We start from the raw sequence: 22788 nt of genomic DNA on the forward strand, positions 1-22788 counted from the left end.
TTATATTCAAGAGTGTGATCATTAACTCCAAAACGTAATTTTTTTAACATACAACCTAGAGTCATGGGTATTTTTGCTTGAAATAGTTTCAAATTTACAGAAAAGTTTAAATAGTTCAGAGAACTTGTACACATGAAAATGTAAAATTTTTCTATGAAAAAAGACACCATAAGAAAAATTCAAAGACAAGATATTTCTTTGAAGAAATATCTTCAAAGGAAGAAGATATTTCTTTTATACATACACACAAGATAAATGATTAAAATGTAGAATACTGTTGTAGCAGACAGACCCTAAGGTCATCCCCTTGAACCCATCCTCTAATGTGTGTGCCCCTGAGTGTGTACAATCCCCTCCCTTGTGTGTGGGCAAAACCTGTGACCTGCTTGTAACCAACCAGATATGACAAAGGTGACAGGATGTCACTCTCGTGCTTGTTTCACATGTGCGTAAGATTCCACCTCGCTAGCAAGTGTGCTAGAGATGCCCCCATCACTGACTTTGCAGAAGCAAGCTGTCACGTCTCAGTCAGCTGCCACATCGGAGAAGCCATGTGGCAGGAAACTTCAAGTGGACTCTAGGAGCTAGGAGTAGCTTCCCACAAGAAGCTGAGGCCCTTATTCTTGTAGATGCGAGGAAACTGATTCTGCCAGCAACCCAAGGGAACGTGGAATGGATCCTTCCCCAGCTGGGCCACTGATAAGACTATGGCCCCAGCTACTACGGGACTGCAGCCTCCTAAGACCCTTAGCACAGTATCAAGCTAAGCTCACCTGGACTTCCGACCCAAAGAAACTGTGCCATGATAAATGTGCGTGTAACAATTACCATTTGTGCTCATCTGTCACACAGCATAAAAAATTAACACAACTGTTTATTTAAAAATCATACAAAGCATTACAAAAAAGATCAGCAATCCATTAGAAACATAGGGGAAAGATATGAATACACAATTCTAAGAAGAAATATGATGATCAGTAAACATATTAAAAGATGCTCAACGTCACAAGTATTCAAGGAAATGGAAATTTTTAAAGTGTGGCGTTACAGAGTGTTGGTAGGGGTATGTGGGAAGACATATTCTGGTGTTGTTATCCATTAAAACTGGGTACTTTAGAGATTCCACTTCTAGGAATCTACCTAGAAAAAATACACACACATGTGCACAGGGAAATATACTTTATTTAATCATTCTCTTAACCTACTAAGAGACAGAGAACGCACTCCTGGTTTCTCATCATAGAGAACGCTGAAATAAACGGCCATTCCCACAATGCCTCTTGACCTCACAAAGCTGTGATTTGGTTTAGAACGCCGCACGCTCAGGGTAGGTGGACCCATCCCCTAGCCCTGGACAGAAACCAGGCCTGCACGGAGCCAGGCGTTTCTTTTTACGAATGACTGCTTTAAGGGTGGGAAAGAGTTTGCTCCTCAGCAAAAAGAGAGGTAAAAAGAAGGTATTCTATTATTCCTGCCTTGAACACAGTTGTACAAAGTTACCATGCTTGTAGCCCTGGCCGTCATCTACTGAGCGTGGGGTCAAAAGCCAACATGCCAAGAAGAAAGACAGAAAGGGAAGAAAGATGGAAAACGCCAAGTCCGTGACTGCTGTCACTGAGCCACTTTACCAGCCCTGCAAAGAACTACTTCTTGAGAGAATTAAATTATTTTATCGCTTAAGCTATTACTCAAGTTTTTTAGTGCTTGATGCCAAAAGTGCTCCTGATTTCACACATAAGGAATTTTCACTATAAAATTCATTATAAAATTAAAGAAAAAAGTTCAATATTCCTATTACTTACAACTATCCATATTGAAACAGAATAAATGTTTTCTTCTAATTTAGAATTATAAAACTGACGTTTTTTAAAGTTAACCTGATGGATCCTGATTGCATATTTTAGACAACTATGTCATTTGAAAGAGCCTTGACTATTTACATGATAGCCAACTTTCCAGATGAAGACAGAAAGACTCTTGGAAAACTGAAGTTAAAAAAAATAAATCATTCCAGGGCTGGCTCAGTGGCATAGTGGTTACGTTTGCTCACTCCGCTTCGGCGGCCCGGGATTCACGTGTTTGGCTCCCAGGCGTGGAACTACGCACTGCTCATCAAGCCATACTGTGGCAGGCGTCTCACATATAAAGTAGAGGAAGATGGGCATGGATGTTAGCTCAGGGCCAATCGTCTTCAGCGAAAAGAGTAAGATTGGTGGCGGTTATTACCTCAGGGCAAATCTTCCTCACCAAAAACAAATAAATAAATACATCATTCCTCAGCCACATTACTAGGTAATAATGGCAAACTAATCAGATTTGATAAAATTAGCCAAAAAATTCAAAATATTAGAAATGTTATTTCCCATATAGATTTATATCCACTGTTGATAATGGCGGACCTGTCCTGAGTATATATTTTCTACTATATAAACTGTGCCGCTGTGATATATCACTTTCAATGATGGCCATTATGAATCATACATCACATAAAGTGAACCTCAAACTAGGGGGAAAAAGAAATCACACCCTTGAAACGCGAATCAGAAACAGATCTGTTTCTCTTACAATCACCAGACACACATTTTTGATTCTTCTAGTCCATCCACTCATAAAGAGAAATTTTCTGACATTTACTATAGTAAATCATATTTCTTAAGTTTCTTATGAACTTTCTGAAGTGGTGCATGATCAATGACGATAAATCCTATTTCTCTGTACTCTACGCCTCTGTCTCTGAGCCCACCCTTCAGGATTCTCAGGCTGTATAACCCTTGATAAAGATTTCAACACTACAAAATTTGCCACCAAGATGACCTCAGGCATTTCATAATTTTTAAAGGCTCACGGACCATAGTCAAAACCTAATCATATGATTATTCTCCGAGTTATACATTTCTGGCTTTTAATAAAGAAAAAAGATTGCATGAATACATATAGTCACCTCTTAATTATCTGGGCCAAACTAGGAGACCACTGGCCCAGAGCTGAAAGCTGAGGCAGGTCAGTGTTAGAATGGCCCATGCCCTACCGGATTAAGACTATATTGGGGCTGGCCCAGTGGCACAGCAGTTAAGTTCGCAGGTTCCACTTCAGCGGCCCAGGGTTCACTGGTTCGGATCTCGGGTGCGGACATGGCACCGCTTGGCACGCCATGCTGTGGTAGGCATCCCACATATAAAGTAGAGGAAGATGGGCATGGATGTGAGCTCAGGGCCAGTTTTCCTCAGCAAAAAGAGGAGGATTGGCAGCAGTTAGTTCAAGGCTAATCTTCCTCAAAAAAAAAAAAAAATACACTCTATCCCACCCCACCCTTGGAATCAGTGCTTTCCTCTCCTGGCATTAATTAATCTTTCAGTACTAAATACTATGTCTAATTTTGTGTTAAAGTCTTTGTTGAGAACTACTTATCAAAGAACAGCCAAGAATACAATTATCTTATCCATGTAATATTTACAAAAGAACAGAAAAGAATTACAAAGCTCCAAAGCAGTGGTCTGTTTTGCCTCAGCAAGTATGACCCTATTTTACCAATCAAGCAAGAGAAAAACATTAAGAATGTACTAATGATCTGAACAGTGATACTCGCTGGTTAAATCAATGTCTGAGGATCTGAAAGATACTCAAAAGAGAACACTAAAGAACAGTGCCAAATATTTACCTGACCTGTTTTAACACTGCGAACTATGACTAGGGTGCCCTCTTAGGGAAGGTTCAATATGAAGTTCTTGCGTGAACTCGCTCATGAAGGAGTTATATGAAAACAATTAACAGACAACATGAACGGTTTGCACAGCCAGCCTCTAATAAAATAATCCACTAGGCATCCAGTAAGTCAATAAATAATATCACCAGTTGTTATCAGAATATGTTCAATAAAAATGCCACAGGCGTGGATTTCTGTGAAGATATAACCACAGCTCACACTAACCGAGAGCTCACGACATGGCAGGCCCTGCTCTAAGGGCTCCATGTGCATCATCTCATTCAATCCTCACAATAACCCAGTGAAATACGTCTTCTATCATGTCCACTCTGCAAGTGATCAAACTGTGGCGGAGAAAGTTACATAATGCGCCACGGGTCCCCCTGCTAGTAAACAGGGAGGGCCGGGTCTGAACGCAGGCTGGCTGACTCTAAGACCCACACTCCTCCCGTCTAGGCCACTGCTTTTTTACAGCTCATCCGTTCTAAGAGAGAAACTCCACGAAACCTCCAGCAGAAATATTTTTAGCTCATGAACTTCCACGGTTTATGTCCCGAGGAGCTTCTAAGGAATACAGCGTTCTCTCCTCAGAGTTCTAGCTCAGTCCATGTTCCCGCAGTAACTGAGTACAGAGGTAACTTTCAGGAGTATGCAACGTCAAAACAGGCCTACAATACGCAAGGTAACGTATGTGACATCAGCATGCAGGAAGATAAGAATGCTCAAGATGAAGAAAAGAACATACTTTCCTTTTAAGTATCTTCAAGTAATCTATAACAACTATGATAAACAATAAAATCGAGTTAAAATTATCCATACCATTGTTTGATGGGTAAGTTAAAAGTAATTTCTTGCCAGTGTCTCTGAGCTTCATAATCACCAAACATAGGCGGTTTTCCAGCACCTAAGATGAAAGGTAAAAAGAGCAAAACAACAATAGACTTTAATTTATTTTTATTATTTACTATGTTATAATATTATTAGTATTATATACGATGTTATAATTTATTTCCTTATGAAAAATTTCTATATTATAGAGGTAGTGTAGGTGAAGGCAAAGAACACAGAAGTTACCAAAAACGTCGGCGAGATGAGGTCCGACTCCTAGCACTTTAACTCACTGAGTGTGCGTGGCCTTGAGCCTCAGCGCATTACAAACAGGATCAATACTACCCACCTAGGGGACTAGTGGAATAGGAAGAGAATGGACATAAAACGCCCAGTACAGTCCCTGGCACACAGTAAACATTCAATAAATATTGTTCACATTAACTAGCTATAATGCTAATTAGTTATTAATTAAGTCACTGATAACACGCATGCTAACATATTCAAGTTTGCTTTTACTTCACGAGAAAGACTGTCCACTACACCGTCCAGTAAGTGTCATAAAACAGTATTAATAACAAATATCTGTATTTCACAAATGGCTTTTACAAACTAAATATAAATAACTTGAGGTCAAGCATAGAACCAAAAACAGACTGTGTTACAAAGACGTTAGTTACGTCAGGCTTTGCTGTCAAATGAGTGATACAGAAACTGTCTTTAATTTCAAAGTTGCAAACACGGAATAACGGATCTTTAGTAACTAACAATTGATGGTGCCTCCCGGGTGCCAAATACAACAAAGAAGTGGGGATTATCATCATCCCCACTCTGCAGCTGGAAAAACGGAGGCCACGGTCACGCAGGTGACGCGCAGCAGAGCCAGATGGGAACGCAGGCAGATGCTCCACAGTCCACGCTCTTAGCTCCCACTCCGCATGGCCTCACTACTCGCTTAAGTAGGTTATTCACCCTACGTCATCGAAAATGATATAAAGGTAATCCCATTTGGTAAACACCCACAGCTTAACTAGCAACTGACTACAAAATTGTGAGGCGGCCCAAAGAGATCCAGAGCAGCTAAAGGTTTTTCAGTCAGCAAAGGAAAATCCCGGGTAGTCAAATATATGCATTAATCCATTGGGAAGGTATGTCACATTGGAGAAGGAGAGATCATCACTCACTGAAATCCAACCCAGATTTTCTCCAGCTGTGGAACACTACATTAGGTAGATTTTTTTGCACTTACTGGCTATATTCTACCAATATTCTCTAAATGCTAGCATCTCCGCCCACAGAGATACTCCCACTATGAGATAATAATGGGAAAGGCAGGTCACGTGTCCAAAGCATGTGCCCTCTGAGTGACTATCACAGGAATTCCCCACAGCACAGGCACACGTACACACACCGCTGTCTCTCTCAGAAAGGACCGTATCCTGTCCATTTCTGTACTCTCAGGATGAAAGGGCTCCTCGTAGATTCTCAGTGTACAATGACACAGCAAGGATGTTGGTGGAATCAGTGTGATACAGCAAGGATTTTAAGTTTAAAACGTTTGAATTTTTGAGTCTCAGGTTTTCCACTTTCTGGCTGTGCATCATTCAGCGATTTGTGATGGCAGACCAACTAATGACGCCAAGGATACTTTAACACGATGCCCGTGTATTGCTTCTTGCCCAAAACCATCTTGAAGTTACTGTCGGACACTGAAATTCCAAGCTTCTGTTCATACTGCTTCCTCCCTATTCACACATCCCTTCTATCAACTCATATCCGTCCCAGAAGAATCGTCTCAAATTCCAAATTCCCCACGAAACCTTCCCTTATAAATTGAAAACATACTGATCATTAATTACTGACTTCTCATAATACTTAGATTTTCAAGATCACATACTTTGTCATTGACTATACTATTTCCTAATTGCCACCCAAATAAGAATTTTAGTTTCTATGGCAGAGAATGTGATTTTTCTAGAGTTCAAAGGAAGCATGTTGCTAAGCATATAGTACATACTTTCATTAAAAACGTGCTTAATTAACTGAACAGGAGAAGAATAACCTACGATAAAAAAAAAAGGAACATGACTCCCCAGTGAGCTAATGCACTTGTGCGTGTGTATTTTACAGGTGGGTGTGTGTGTGTGTTTCTGTTTTTAGGAATACAACCACCGTCTATGGGGGGAAAGGAGCTGATTTTTATTTTTTCTTTTGTTTTTATTTGTTTGTTTTTCCTCCACTGGGATAATAAAAGTCAGGGAGGATCTTAAGTAATTTCCTGTACCTGACAACATCCCACTATCTAGATTTTCTGAATTGCTCTAGACTCGTGGTCAAGAGGAAGAATTTACTACCATTCTCTAACAAACGGAAGAGGGGATAATGACTCTCCTTAGGGTTGAGAAACAAGTTTCTATCCAGAGTCTGACCTACTTCAATAAATTCAGCTGACACTGGCTATGAAATTAGTACTTAAGTTTTTTAAACTGCTAAAGTGCCCTTAAAGCAACCCAGAAGGACAGCCCCACTGCACCTGTGGGAGCCTCACCGGGAAGGGCAAACGGGCTCCTCCCACTGCAATTAACCCACAAACCCAGTTACAGCAGGTGCAGAATCGCAGACAGAAAACACACTAATGTGTATTCACGAAGCTTCAATTTTGTCTCATTCTCAGGAAAATGGGCTTAAGCACCAATTAAGTGTTCATTTCATTAATTGCTGAGCTACTCAAAATTGTTAGAATTTTTTTTAAAAGTAGTTTCTTTGACAATAATATAGACTAATTGCCTTTACATTCAAATTTTGAACATTCTAAGAGAAGAGAATTTAGCTAACATTTTCCAGAATAAAATCCCTTTTATATGTTCCTAGTGAGTAAGAAGAAACAATACAAATAGGAATGGGTAGGCTGAGAGACAATAACCAATCAAATAGAAGGCAGTAACAATGATTGACAGGTTGCATAAAAGGATTCTCTATGACTTTCTCCTCCTAAACAGCCAATACAGTTTTGAAAAAATAAATTATTAAAATTAGTTCAAGTATTGCTATTTGCTCTAAAAACAGTGGTAACACTTTGGATCGAGTATATCCAAGGAGGAATACAGGAATGAGGAATTCTGAATCTCTACAAATTATGATAAACAGTACTAAAATCAGAATTTGTCTCCTCCCCATGGTTGGTCTGAAAGCAACAAGCAATATTTATTGAGTATTTTTAGGTCTGTAAAAACTACATAGCAGCACTTATGTAAAGGGTATATGTAAATATGTAAGGGGTATAAATTTCAGAAAAATTTAAATTACAATACATAAGTAGTTTGTCTACACAATATGTGCATTTCCAAAGAAGAAATAATGGATTAATTCTAAGCAAGCTCACCGGAGCTTCCTCACACCAGCGCTTCCTAATTACAATCTTAAAACAAGATAAACAAAAAGCAAACTAAAATAAGCATGTTAAAAAAATTATAACCAAAAAAAGCATTTTAATTAATAGAAGGAAAAAGGTCTCAGCAGAATCACAGATGTTATGCTTTTTCATTAATTTTCCCAGCCTCCCATGATACAGAAGCTCTTCACATGTGAAAGCTAAATGTTATATTCTTATTCTTATGATGGAGCTGAGAACTCTGACAGAATCACTATTTTCCTTAGTGTTTAGCATTTTTATTTTTCTCATCTGAAAAATGACAAAAATACATAAGCACCACAAGAGAGACATACAAATATTCTACTACTGTGCAATAACAGTACTTCTCTTATACACACAATAATCCAAAAGTAATGTTGTCTGTTGACTTGCTTATGGGACAACTTAAGAGCAAGGTTTAAAACAAGCAGCAGGAGTCCTATTTTCCAGATGAGGGAAGAAACTGAGTAAATTCAGATGTTAGGAAAGAAATGTCAGAACAAGTAATATATGTAAGCCTAAATATTTAAAATTTTAAAAATATACTTCCAAATAACTAATGAGTCAAAGCATAATCACAATAGAAAGTAGAAAATATTACTTGAAAGGAAATGTACAGTTTGAATGACTGTATTAGAAAAGAAGAGAGGGGGCCGGCTGGTGTCATAATGGTTAGGCTCGCGCGCTCTGCTTCAGCGGCCCAGGGTTTGCCTGTTCGGATCCTGGGTGTGGACCTACACACTGCTCATCAGGCCATGCTGTGGCGGCATCCCACATAGAAGTACTAGAATGACTTACAACTAGGATATACAACTGTACTGGGGCTTTGGGGAGAAAAAAAAAATAAGAGAAACCAAAACTTAATGAGCTAAAACATTGACTAAGCAACAAACAAAAAACCAAACCCAAACATCCTACTCAGAGGATGAGCAAAGCTCAAATTCGTTCTTTGAAAATAATGATACAATTAATAAACCTCTAATAGGACTGGTTTTTAAAAAACCAAACAACAGGGGCCAGCCCAGTGGCGCAGTGTTTAAGTGCGCATGTTCTGCTTCGGCAGCCCGGGGTTGGCCGGTTCGGATCCTGGGTGTGGACATGGCATCGCCATGCTGTGGTAGGCATCCCACATGTAAAGTAGAGGAAGATGGACACAGATGTTAGCTCAGGGCCAGTCTTCCTCAGCAAAAAGAGGAGGATTGGTGGCAGATGTTAGCTCAGGGCTAATCTTCCTCAAAAAAAAAAAAAAATGAAACAACATAAACTATATAAAAAATGAGAAAAGAACCATTAGCAGTAATATAGCAGAGATATAAAAGGTAAGAAAACATTATGAATAATTTTATGCCAATACATTTTAAAACTCAGGTGAAACAGGCAAATTCTTAGAAAAATATAAATTATAAAATAATTCAAGAAGAAATAGAAACCCCAAATGGTCCTATAACCATTAAAGAAATTAAATCCCTAATTAAATATTTTTCCACACAGAAAATTCCAGGCCCAAATAGTTTTACTAGCAAGTTCTACCAAGCATTTAAAGAACAAACAATTCCAATCTTACATACTATTTTAGATTTTAGGAAAAGAGGATATACGCCCTAATTCATTTTATGCAACTAGCATAACCTTGATAACAAAACTGACAAATATTTTAAAGAAGTAAAATTGTGGACCAATGTCATTTGTGGGCATAGATGCTAAAATTGTAAATAAAATATCAGCAAAATTTAATAATACACTTACAAAAAAAAGACAATATATCACAAACGAGTTATTCAGGAATATTCCAGGAATGCAAGGTTGGTTCAATACTAGAAAGAACAAAACATACTCGATGGTGAATTAAAAGCACCCACTAAAATTAGGAGCAAGATACGGATGCCTGAATCACTACCTACATTCAACACTGTAGTAAGGTCCTAGCAATAAAAAGACAGAAAAAAGAACTAAAAAGTGTAAGTGGTAAAAAGGAAGAAATAAAACTCATCATGCACAGACTGTTTTTTTACACAGAAAATCCAAAAGATGCTTCAGATAAATTATAAGAATTAGAAAAGTTTAGAAAGGTTGCCAAATATAAAAAGTCAACCACATTTTTATACCCTAGAAACAAATATTGAGAAATTTTTTAAAAGATACCATCTACAGAACATTTTTCCAAAGAACATATACAGATGGCAAATAAAGACATGAAAAGATGTTCAACATCACTAATCATCAGGGAAATGCAAATCAAAACGACACTAAGATACCACCTTACACCTGTTAGAATAGCTGTAATCACTAAGACTAAAAATACCAAATGGAGAGGGTGTGGAGAGAAGGGAACCCTCATACACTGCTGATGGGAATGCAAACTGGTGCAGCCGCTATGGAAAACAGTCTGGAGATTCCTCAAAAGACTAAAAACAGAAATACCATATGACCCAGCTATCTCACTACTGGGTATCTACCCAAACAACTTGAAATCAACAATCCAAAGTAACATATGCACCCCTATGTTCACTGCAGCACTATTCACAATAGCCAAGACATAGAAGCAACCCAAGTGCCCATTGACTGATGAATGGAGAAAGAAGATGTGGTATATATATATATATATATATATATATATATACACACAATGGAATACTACTCAGCCATAAAAAAAGACAAATTCATCCCATTTGCAATAACATGGAAGGACCTGGAGGGAATTATGCTAAGCACAATAAGCCAGTCTGAGAAAGACAAACACCAGATGATTTCACTCATATGTGGAATATAAACAAGTACTGGGACAAAGAAAACAGTTCAGTGGTTACCAGGGGAAGGGGGGTGGGGAGTGGGCACAGGCGGTGAAGGGGAGCACTTATGTGGTGACGGTCAAGAAGTAATGTACAACTGAAATCTCACATTGATGTAAACTATTATGAACTCAACAACGAAAAAAGATAAAAAAAAAAGATACCATCTACAATAGTGAGGGGAAAAAAATGATACCTAGGAATACATCTAAGTAAGTAAAGATGTGTAAGACTTTTATGTAGAAAATTACAAAATTTTGTTGAAAGACATTACAGAAGACAAATAAATGGAGAAACACAGAATCTTAGTGAATGAGAAGCCCTGCTATGGTAACGACTGCCAGTTCCCCCAAATTAACGAACAGTGTAGAAGAATGTAATCCCAATCAAAATCCCAACAGGGTTTTTCACCGGACTGCGACAATCTGATTTTTTAAAAAGCCATATATGTTTGTATTACCTTTCTACGGCTGCATAACAATTATTACAATATTCTTTTATAACCCCCAGTTCTGTAGGTCAGAGGTCTGGGTGAACTTACCTCGGTTCTCTGCTCAGGGTCACACAAGGCCAAATGAAGGTGTCTGCCAGCCTAGACTCTCACTGGAGGCCCGGGGCAAGAACCCACTGCCACGCTCGTTCAGGCTATTGGCGTGATTCGGTTCCTCTCGGCTGCAAGCCGAGGTTGCCCAGAGGTCCCCCATTCCCTTGCTGACTGTCAGCGGGCCTGCTCTGCGACTAGAGGCTGCCCGTCTTCCTTCTCACGGCCCCTCCACCCTCAGCCCAGCCACAGTGCGGGTCCTCACGCCCTGCACCTCGCGGGGCCCCTCTGCGGCCAGCTGGAGAGTCCTCTGCTGTGAGGGCTCAGGCGATCTCGCACGGACAGCTGACCCACCCAGCGCAGTCTCCCACGGTAAGGTCAAGCACATGGCACGGTAAGGTCAAGCAGGCCACACCACCGGGCACGGCCCGCGCCGCCCAGAGCGCATCCTTTCCACAGGGCTTGGGGTTAGGACGGGACATCTCTGGGGCTATCTGAGAAGTCCTGCCTCCCACAGTAAGAAAGAGCAAAGCCCTGAATAGCTAAGACACTCCAGCAGCGGAACGATCAGGGGGGAGAACCAGCCTCACAACAAATCAAGACTTGATGGAAAACAGTAAGAAGACACGGCAGCATTGAACCAAGCGATCAGGACGGAGAGTCGGAGCTGACCCGCGCATCCTAACACAGACAGGACTGGCAATGTGGATCAGCCGACGAGGATGGACTCTCAGTAATCGGCTGAAACAATGGCTTATCCGCGTGAAAAAAACTGTTTGGGATCCTCATCTCACATGCTATGCACAAAACTCAACTGTGAGAAGATAACGACCTAAATAGGAAAGACAAATCTTAAAACTTTTAGAAGGAAATTTTAGGAAAATATCTTTGTCACGTAGGAATACGGAAGGATTTCTTAAAGACGCAAAAAGCACAAACTGTGAAGGAAAAAGACTGATAAATTTCATTATTTTAACATCAAAAACTCCCGTTCATCAAAAGATGTGAAAAGATAAGCCATAAACTGGGAGGAGATATTTGCAACTTGGACAAAGGCCAGCTTCCAGAATACAGAACACATAAGAAAAAAAAACCCAAAAATATAAAATATATAAGAAAAAAACATCCTTCCCAACCTTACCCTCCACTGGTCTCTTTCTTTCAAACGAGTATCATGCCTTCTCCACCCTAAACAAAAAAAGCCTCCTGATTCACTCCCCCCTTGAAGTACCAGCTCACTTCTCTCTGTAATTTGTCATCTTGCCAGTTGGAATACATTTCTGTGTTCGTAGATCACAAAGCCCACGCTTCTAGTTAGCTCTTAACAAATTCTTTTTATCAGAATTAGACGTTTAAATGTATTTTCTTGACCACACCCATAAAGCCTACAATTCTTCTCTGTCCGGGTCAGAAAACTGTAAACTATTACCCACCCACCCCCCAAAAAGAAACCTATTCAAGGAAATATTTACCTATCTTTTAAACAGTAAAAATGCGTTACCTGAGTAAGAATTAAGAGAAACTGTCCACCGTACTGTTAGTCCTAGTAAGACCACAGCTGTCATCAAGTACCATTTCTCCATATTTCTTCTTCAAATTTAGGGAGGGAGAAAAACAGGACCAATGCCACAATACTTTTAACACGCAGTCAGTCACTTCTTGATCAGAGGAATGTTATCAATTCTTTGGCGTTAGGAGTTGGAGAGGATTTCAAGTGATGCTTCGTTTCCAAACAGTTAAACATTGAATTTTTTTTTTATGTCTATGAAGAAGTAGCCTGGAGGGGAAAAAAAAGATACTGAGATTTAGCTGAGCAGAGTACCTATAACAAGAAAGCCATTAAACCAAGTAGGTGGAGAACGTGGGTGGGTGGGGGGAACGGAGAGGACACACAAGGACGGACACACAGGAAAGGGGGTAGTTTTAAACTTCTTATTCCCTAGTGCTCTAGTTGGGAAATATCCCTCAAAAGGCAGCTCTCCCTGTTAAACGGACTCAGTATATCTAAAGATAAGGACCTGCTCTTACAAGAGAGTATTTCTGAGTGAAGACAAAAATCACAGGGATCTGTAGATAGAACAGTCGATCCCATCCAGGGCACCTTCACCTACAGGCAGACATGAGACCACAAAGGTAAACGGAGGAGGACTCACCTTTGGTACAGAGAGAAAGAGGAATTTTATCTATTTAGACTTCCACTAAAGTCATTTATGTAATTTTGATTTTTACTTCTTCTCTTCCAAAATATACTTGTAGTAACCACACCAACTTTCCATCTAACAAAACCTTTGCAAGAATCAATAATAGCCCCAACTCTTAAGAAAAAATACAAAAGCAGTAAAACGCAATTAACTGCTTACATTCTTTGCACTTTTTTCCTTGGGTTGGGGGGTTTAAAAGTAAAAAGCTTTGAAAAATGGTAGACCATTTTAACCACAGGATATACTTTAATTTGAATATATTCAGAAAAATACAATTAACAAATCAACTGAAAAATTTAGGGAAAAACTGGCGCATTCTACCTACCGGGCAAAATATTTTCTTACTTAAAAATAGCAAAGGATGGGCTGGGCTGGTGTTGCAGCCGTTAAGGTTCCCAGGTTCTGCTTCGGCAGCCCAGGGTTCACTGGTTCAGACCCCCGGTGTGGCCCTACAGACGACTTGTCAAGCCATCCTGTGGTAGGCGTCCCACATATAAAGTGGAGGAAGATGGGCACCGATGTTAGCTCAGGGCCAGTCTTTCTCAGCAAAAAAAAGAGGAGGATCAACATTCTGCACTATATATTACAGAATTGCATACAGCACTCTATTTTCTGCTGAGACATCATGTTTAAAATTGATTTTCCAGGGGCCAGCCCAATGGCCAAGTGGTTAAGTTCGAGTAGTTAAGTTTGTGCGCTCTGCTTCAGTGGCCCAGGGTTTGCGGTTTGGATCGTGAGTGCAGACCTAGCACCGCTTATCAAGCCATGCTGAGGCGGCGTCCCACACAGCAGAACCAGAAGGACCCACAACTAGAATACACAGCTATGTACTGGGGGACTTTGAGGAGAAGAAGAAAAAAAGAAGAAAAGAAGATGGGTAAGAGAGGTTAGCTCAGGTGCCAATCTTAAAAAAAAAGTGATGTCTCATTTAAAAGATAAATAAAATTGATTTTACAAATGCTAATTCCTGAATTTAAAAATATAGCTTAACTAATATTCTATCTTGGAACTTTAAATCACTAATATGACCAAGTTAAATCAATTATCCACAGCTCCAGAGACTCATATTTAGGTACTTCCCCAGGAACCTTAAGTAACAAAAATAAGACTACCAATAACACTTAATTACCGTAACGAACTTGAAAAGAACATAATGCTTCACTAACACCATGCTGTCAGGTCTGCTCAGAGCACAGTGGTGGAAGGTCAGCTGGCGGACAGATGAAACAATCACACCCAGAAAGGTATGGACAACATCCACGATGGACCAGATGTAACTCCAGAAACCATGACAGGGATAAATTCAAATAAATTCAAAGTTCTACACTTAAATGTGAAAAAACAAACCAGCCAAAGTCAACTGGGTGAGTACTGAAAACGAGGCAGCAGATAACAGGTGGTAACCGTGAGCCCTGTATGGACACGGAACTGATGACCAACGTTACAGTGTTCTGATCAAATGTTAGGAGAGCTTTTCTAACAATTGAGCTGCCCAAAAATGAAACGAGAATCCTCCTGAGAAAGGAGTTCCTTTTGAAAAGGTTCAAACAGAAGCTGAGCAACCACTTGAGAAGAATATTTTTAGAGTGTGGAACAGATGACTAATTTCTAAAGAGTCTTCTCAATCTGATTCTGGAAGCACATTATGTGTGTGCATTAATATAAATCCTGATAATACAAAAGATTTGGGCTCCCAGCATGTTAACGTTGCCCAATTCCCAACAGCTGCCCAGTATTGCCACTTTTGTAGGGTTTCTTTGATGAGTAAAATGGATAGGCCTTCCCAACCTCAAGAGGCTCATGCTAGAAACTGAAGGGCATCAAAACCATCTCCTCCTGACATCTACTACACCTGGAATAAAATCAACGCACCGCAGCCATCAGGCCCTCTGTGAGCCGACCCCTGCCTGCCTCTCCAACTGCATGTCTTCCCACTTTTCCACAAGCTCTTCCCTCTCCTCCTGGAACCTGCCAGGTTCATTCACATCTCAGTTCCTAGTCATGTCTACTTGCTCTGCTTGGAAGGCTCTTAACCCGGCTCACTGGCTGACCTTGTGTGGTTCATGTGACATCTCAAGTCATCCCCCGGAAGATCATCCCTGACCACTCCACTAAAGTTTCCACCTCGTACTGTCTGTACAATTACCTTCTTTAATTTTCTTCCTAATTCTTTTCACTATCAGAAATTACATTTTCACACAACATGGAACAACTTCACAAATATAATTTTGAGTATAAAAAACTAGACACCAAAGAATACATATCACATGGTTCCATTTATGAAAGGCACACAAACAGGCAAAACTAACCCATGGTGTTAGAAATCAGGAAAGAGGCTACCTTGGGGAGGAAAGAGGGGTGGTGCTGGAAGAGGTCTCCAGGCAGGTCTAAGATGCTGCAAATGTTCTCTTTCTCGATTTGAGCGGTGGTTAAAAGATGGGTTTACTCTATGATAAATCAACAAGTTACAATTTACCATTTGTGTACAGTATTTTCTTGTACATACGTTATATTCCAATAAGAAGTATAAAAGGAAATTACGTTTACTGGCCAACCAGAACAGAAGCTCCATGCAAGCAGGGCTCCTGTCTTAGTCTCGCTCTGCTCCCTGCACGTGGGACGATGCTGACAGGAAGCAGGTGCTCATAAGCATCTGCTGAATGGAGACCTCGCGCCTGAACAGCGAGGTCCCTAACGTTAGTGAGTCCTCCGTGGTTAACGCTGTATGTGACACTCTTCACCGAGCGCTCCTCTTGAAACTGTATAAAGGGATCTTTACTCCCGTTTCCACCGGTAAAGCAAAGTGAAGCGACTTGCTAACCCATCCCACGCCCCGACGCAGCCCCGGGGGCGGCAGAGGGGTCCCGCCTGGCGCTGAGGGCGCATCTGGACGCAGGAAGAGTCTCCCGCCCGCTTCCCGGAGCCGGGGGCGTTCCTTTTAGTGCCACAGGACTCCCCAGGTGGGCACGACACCCAGCGAGCGCACGACGGCCGGGGAGCCGTCCGGGAGGAGGGACCCTCCGGCCACGTCCTCCCCGTCCCCACGGGCTGGCCCTCGGAGGGCGGGCGCCGGGCGCCAGCGCCGCTGCAGCCGCGTCCCCGCGCCCCGCCCGACCCCGGGGACCGCGGGCGCCGCCCCGCGGAGCGCAGCGGAGCCGGGCCACCAGCCGCGCGCAGATCCCGGCGCGCCCCCAACCCCGCCGGACGCTCGGAGCCCGGGTCCCGCTCTTACCGCACCGCCCGCTCGGCCTGGATGCGCCGCGGCGCCTGCGCGCTCGTCCCCGCGGCGGAGCGCTCCCCGCGGCTTCCGCCCCTCGTGCCCGCGCGCCCGGCGCGGGAGCGAGCCCGTCGAGCGTGAGGGAGGTGGGGAGAGACGCGGAGAGGCGGCCGCTGCTGGGCGGGGCCTGGCGGGCGGGGGCGGGGCCTGGCGGGCGGGGGCGGGGCCGGGGCGCGGGCGCTGGAACCCGAGAGCCCCGTCCGGGTGAGGCCCGGCCGGCGGAAAGCCCCTGCGCCTGTTTCCAGGGAGCCGGGCCAGGGCCCGAGCAGTGCTTAGTGCGCGCATTCCCGTCAGGGGCGCGCCCCGGCTCGCCCTCTCCAGCGGGCAGTGGGTCCTGCTCCGGCCGGGCCCCAGGAGCGGGAGAGCCGGCGGGGAGGACGAGTGGTGGAGGCTGCGCAGTCAGGCGGTGCGGGAGATGTCCTGGACCACGTCCCGCCGCGCGGGGAGCCTGTGGGAGCTGCAGAAGACAGCCCTGCCCTCCAGTAGCCGCTACGTGGTTCCTGTCTGTCCCCAAACTTGCCAAAACTCACTGCGTTCCCTCCTGTGTTCAGAGGATGCTCGCATTCTCCCTTCTGAATGCTGCCACTCTCTATAAGCCAACCCTCTGACTCATAATCCGTAAGTGTCAGCAAATATCGGGCTGTGGCCGTGGCTTTCCACTCAGTGGGTCTGAACCCCTTTGGATCTCGGTTTCTTTATCTGTGCAATGTGTGGGTGGAGCTAGTAAATTTCCAGAGCTAAAGTTTCGTTCTACTCTGTTTAAAAGACCATCGACCCGGGAGATATGGAGAAATATGGCCAAGTCCCTGCCCTCTAAAGATTTAATTCTCATTGGAAAGACATTTTCATGCATAAAAGGATAGAAAGCAACAGAAGGGAGCACACGCTAAATGTCAAATTATTGGTGCATGCATTATGCGCTGTAGGAGCTCAGAGAAGAGGGGTCACTGTGAACTAGAAACTATCTGGAGATGCTGAGTCAGCTGAGCTTTGAAGGAAAGCCCGGGCTTACATTAACCAAGGGGATGGGACTGGGACTCTAGACAAAGGAAATGGTTCAAGCCAAAATTGTGGCAGCTGAGAAGTACAGAACATTTCCTCCACTTTAGATGGTGGGTGATGAAGCCGGAAAGGAATAATTGTGGAGAGCCTTGAGTACCAGGCTGTGGTGTTTGGAATTTATTCAACGATCAGTAAGGGGCCATTAAATGACTTTTAGCAAGTGTACAGTATAGTGCTAGACAAAATTTAAATAATGAACAAGATGAATCAGAAGCAGAGGTAGAAATTAGAGTAGTCCATGCATGATTAGACAAGGGCCTGGACTCAGGTGGAAGAGAGAGATCAGCACAAGAGGAAGAATGTACAGGTGTTGGCAACGTACCAGATGTGTAGAAGTGAAAGAGAGGAGAGAGAAAAATCAAGTAGGGCTCCCACAGTTTCAAGTCTGAACTAGAAAAACTGAAATATCTAGTGAAGCCTGGAGGAGAAGCTGGCTTAGAGAGAAAGATAATGCCTTGTGTTGAGTTTGAGGTGACATCAAGACAACCAAGTAATGTTCAGACGCCAGTTACAAATCGGAGCCTAGGAAAGAAGTTGGGGCTGAAGATAGAGATATGAAGTCTTTCATTTGGCTGAAGGCTGAAGGAGACCATACAAAGAGAAAATAGACAACCATAGCTGAGTAAACGCATATTTAAGGCCAAGAGGAACACGGCAAGCTGATGAAGGATATTACATGGTTACAAACATAGGGGAAATCGAGTACATTGCAGAATCATAAATATTAAGCATCTTTTGAAGAAGAACTACATTTGGCAGACCAAACAGCATGTTTTATTGAATCTAATTGGCTCTGTCAATTGTAAGAAACATCATCATTTTATGTACCACTAAGAAAGAAAAAAAAAAGTAGCCATTTAAACTTGTTATCATTGTAAAACGTAATTTCAGAAATATTAATGTGTGAAAAAAATAGACATCTTCAAATGATAAAAGTTGGTATCAGTCACTCCTTTCCGCCTCCCAGCCCGATAGCTTCTGGCACAGTATTAAGAACAAAGTTGGTGCTTAAAATGTTTATTGAATAAATAGTGGAAGGGACATCAAACCTCTATTTCATAGCTGGGCTGCCCCCCCACCACACCCACATACCCACTCCTGCTCCTTCCCTCTGGTAGGCACTATCACCAGTGCCTGACTGTCCAGTTCCTCCATAACAGATGCTCAGTAAAGGCATTTTGAATGAGGTCATTAGGGTAGGCGCTAATCCAGTATGACTGTTATCCTCATAAGTAGAGGAAATTGGACACAGACATGCCCATGCACAGAGGAAGGCCATGGAAGACACCGAGAAGGTGGCCAGCTACAAGCCAAGGAGGGAAGCTGTCTACAATTCTCAGAAGCAACCAACCCTGCTGATGTCTTGATCTCAGACTTCTACCCTCCCAGATTGTGAGAATATAAATTTCCATGGTGTAAGCCACCCAGTTTGCGGTATTTTGTGTGGCAGCCCTAACAAACTAATACCTACCTATCAAAGGCACTCTCAATACTCAATTCCTCACACAAGTCATACTGTATAGGGGTTTCTACCCCCTTCCCTAGATCACTTCCACCTGCTAAGAAAACAAGCCCTTTTCTGTATCAGGCCTAGGACTTCCCTGTTCTATGTGAAAACCATTAATCTGATCATAGCTGTTCTTTGAAATAGAATCTTTTTTCCTGTCTGAACATCTTCCTCAATTGACCCTTGTATGTCATTTTCCATTCTTCTGAAATCTCCAAGTTTCATCATTCCCTTGGCCCCTTCAGAGAATTAGTCCACCTCAGCAGCATGAGTTAGAGTTAAGCTCCATGTTTCCAAGTTTCATTATAGCCATTAGCAAAACAGTAGTCTCTTTTATATACTAAAAGTCTTTCCTATTCAATTCACTTGATCCTCACAGTAACTAAGAGAGAACGGTAGACCAGGCATTATCATCCGCTTCTGACATAGAGGAAAACTTGACAGCAACATTTCCCAAAGTATGTTCCCCAGAACTCTCATTCAGTGGAATAACTGTTGTCAACAACAAAAAAGGTGTGACTATGGTCTCCAATGCAGACACAAAGGAGTTTGAAAACAATAGGTTGCACCAACCTAAAAAGGATTCCTTACTCCGGGTCGTCTCAGAACCTTTTATGTGTTATATACATCATGGTTCTCCAAGAGAATGTAGAATTTTCAGACTTATTTGACCATGGAAGCTTATCTCCACACCCCACCCCACGCCACCCCCTACTTCCTGTCCTACAGAGTGGTCCATGAAACACACTGTTGGAAATGCTGGTTTGAAACGTCGTGTAATTTCCCTAAAAGATAGAGCAAGTAAATGTCAAAACTATGATTAAACACAGATCCTAGTTACTTACATTCATTTTCAGGTCTATATAAAAGAATGCAGAAATTGCACGCAAAAAAAGACAAAACATTGACATGATGACTGTCCTTAGAATGACTATGAACTTTGAAAACTGTTAGCTAAAACACAAAATTAAATGGGAAAAATAAATCCCTAAAAACCAGAAATAAAATGACACAAAAGAACTTAAATGTGTATCCAATTGGTGGCTCAACTACACAGAGAATAACTGTTCCAAATGTCTTTAAAACACAGTCATTTGACAATAAATCTCAGTGCAATATACCTTAAGAAAAAAAGCCCTGTTAAATAGCAGAATTCTTGGTGTGGGAAAAATGAGTTAAAAGTATAAGATAGAAGTTAAATATGAACGCGTGATTTATCTTTTTGAATTATTGAAAGGAAAGAAGAGAGGCGGGGAAGAAAGAAGGAAGGTAGGAAGTGGGGAGGGAAGGAAGGAGGAAATAGAAAACGTATTTCCTAGTTATTTTTACTGAAACGAATAAAAACAAAGACCAACTCAATAACAACGAGCATCCTTAGCACACAGATTGTGGTCTTGAAATACCATTCGTACTAAAATGAACCAGGGATCCTTGGAGAAATAGCTAGTTACAGGTTTGGAAAAGAAATATACAAAAATAAATGTGGAACTTTTTGTCATACCAGATATCAAGGAAACTATCAAAGACTACTGGGGTCAATGTCAAAAGGACTCAGGAGTTAACTTGAAGAGACTCCCTCTGGCCATGGATGGGACACATTCAGCATCAGTAAGCATAATAACTACAAAGGATTGAAACACATCAAATGTGAATTGTCTGTCGCATTCTCCATGAGCTCATAATGATACTTTAAAAAAAAGATAAGGTCACCAATAGAGGAAGCTGGTAAGCCACTCATTATTTTGAAGATTGGTAAATAAAGAAAAAGAATCAAGCAGTTATTTTGCCTTTATTATATAAATTATTCTGCTGGGTAGCCAAATAGTTGATAAGAGAAAGATTCTCTTTATAGAATATTTCAGCTGCCCTCCCTTTCTCTTTCCCCTTCCTCCTTCCTCTCTCCTTTCTCTTCCTCTCCCTCTCTTTTACACACACACACACACACACACACACGCGCGCGCGCGCACACGGAGTCGCCCTTATTTCAAACTACCAAACAGCCCTATGGATGAGACAAATTGCTTTGGGAACTTCAGAAACAACCTCGTATTTGAATTGGACCAAAGTGGAATCAACCTAAACTGCATTGTTATCTGTTGTGACTACAGTGATTTAAATGTCTTTATTGCTTAAATGAAGCTAATCAAGTTAATTTGTAATTACTTATGGATATACTCATTTATTCAACAAATATTTATTAAATAAATAGCCTGCCCTTAAGGAGTTTACAGACCAGTATTATATACAGCCCAGTAGAATATAAATCATTGTTACATTTTCTGTCAATTTCAGATGCCACTTGGAATTATTCTCACACAAATACAGATTTTTCAACTGCATATATGAACGTAATTATACATACAAAAAAATTTTGTCGATATGGACCGCAAAAGAAATAATACATGTTTCTATCACATAGTTCAAATAGTGTTATTGCAACAGAATCTAGGAATAATTCTAAGAACATATATTTGTATTTTTGTATCTTTATATCTAGATGTAAATAAGACAGAAGAAATCTAAATCTATGAAGGTCCACAGATATAATTTGGTGTGAAAGTCTAAGTTCTATAAAATCGTAAGATTTCCAAACTCTGTTTTTAAAAGTTATTAAAATATAGGATGGTGCTTATATCTTTACAGATGAAAAGAGTTCTTTAATGTGACAATGTAATGTATTCATTGGTTCATGGTCCCCAAACCTCCAAGGAGTGCCACAAATCTACATCTCTCTCAGTCCAGGATTTTGAATTTAAATTTAAATATATGATATATGATATAACTTTGCCCAACATATTTTGGAGAATTATAAACATCTATAATTTCCAATAATGAGTAACACTGTTGGGTCAGTGTTTAAGTGGATTTGTAAAGCCTATGTGATAACACAAATGCTACTTTATTGCTTTATCTCCAGTGTCTTTCACAACTGAGTGGATTGTCACACTCTATTATGTGGCACACAGATCCACTGGCTAGAGTTATCATGGTACTTGTCTAAAACGGTCTTTGAAAATGAAAATTTGGGCTAAATATAAAGGAGGCAACCTGCCAGTAAGAACTATTCAAACCAAAAAGTCTCCCGAGGGAAATGATAAGAATTCCATTTTAAAATCATATAAATCAAGATGGTGGGAGGTTCCAACTTGTAAATTTTACAGTAAATACATCAAGATTTAAAGTCAGATTTTTAAATAAATTTTTATTTATAGTAGAGAATGAAAGTCCCTATGAGAGAAATAGGGTAAGTCACAAAAGAAAGCCTTTGCTTCCTACTTGAGTTTTTGCTTTTGCTCCCTAATTTTTTTTAAAAGATTGCCAAACTATAAAAGAGCGCTGAGAAGAGGGGCAGGACGCAAAATGTGTATGGTGTGATTTTTTATCACCATTTTGTTTTACAGTAGGTTTGGGGTTTGGTTTTAATGAGAAAGGAGATGGCAGCTATTGTCAATAGTAGCACACGGCCTC

The 22788-nt window shown here is 41.3% G+C and overlaps 1 protein-coding gene and 1 long non-coding RNA gene across 16 annotated transcripts in view; one reads left to right on the forward strand and one right to left on the reverse strand.

Annotated features, from left to right (window-relative positions):
• Nucleotides 1–17422, reverse strand: part of ALG6 (ALG6 alpha-1,3-glucosyltransferase) — a 72442-nt gene extending 55020 nt beyond the window's left edge. For 4 of the 15 annotated variants that reach the window (XM_070268934.1, XM_070268938.1, XM_070268926.1 and 1 more), the window contains exons 1-3: nucleotides 16707–16815; nucleotides 12775–13050; nucleotides 4523–4607 (exon numbers count right to left, since the gene is read on the reverse strand). In XM_070268934.1, the coding sequence (XP_070125035.1) occupies nucleotides 4523–4607; nucleotides 12775–12856 (167 nt within the window). In that variant the 5' untranslated portion in view covers nucleotides 12857–13050; nucleotides 16707–16815. Of the gene's footprint in view, nucleotides 1–4522; nucleotides 4608–5715; nucleotides 5826–12774; nucleotides 13051–15783; nucleotides 15922–16015; nucleotides 16592–16706; nucleotides 16831–17281 lie in introns of those variants that run through there. The other 11 variants (XM_070268933.1, XM_070268928.1, XM_070268935.1 and 8 more) reach the window with 9 other exon arrangements.
• LOC138924352 (uncharacterized) lies at nucleotides 16950–21094 on the forward strand. The gene is made up of 2 exons (XR_011439387.1): nucleotides 16950–17369; nucleotides 20825–21094. It is a non-coding gene; the product is annotated as an uncharacterized lncRNA (long non-coding RNA).
• Nucleotides 21095–22788: the final 1694 nt, after the last annotated feature.

Source organism: Equus caballus, chromosome 5, assembly GCF_041296265.1.
Source record: "Equus caballus isolate H_3958 breed thoroughbred chromosome 5, TB-T2T, whole genome shotgun sequence".
In the NCBI taxonomy this organism is placed as follows: domain Eukaryota; kingdom Metazoa; phylum Chordata; class Mammalia; order Perissodactyla; family Equidae; genus Equus; species Equus caballus.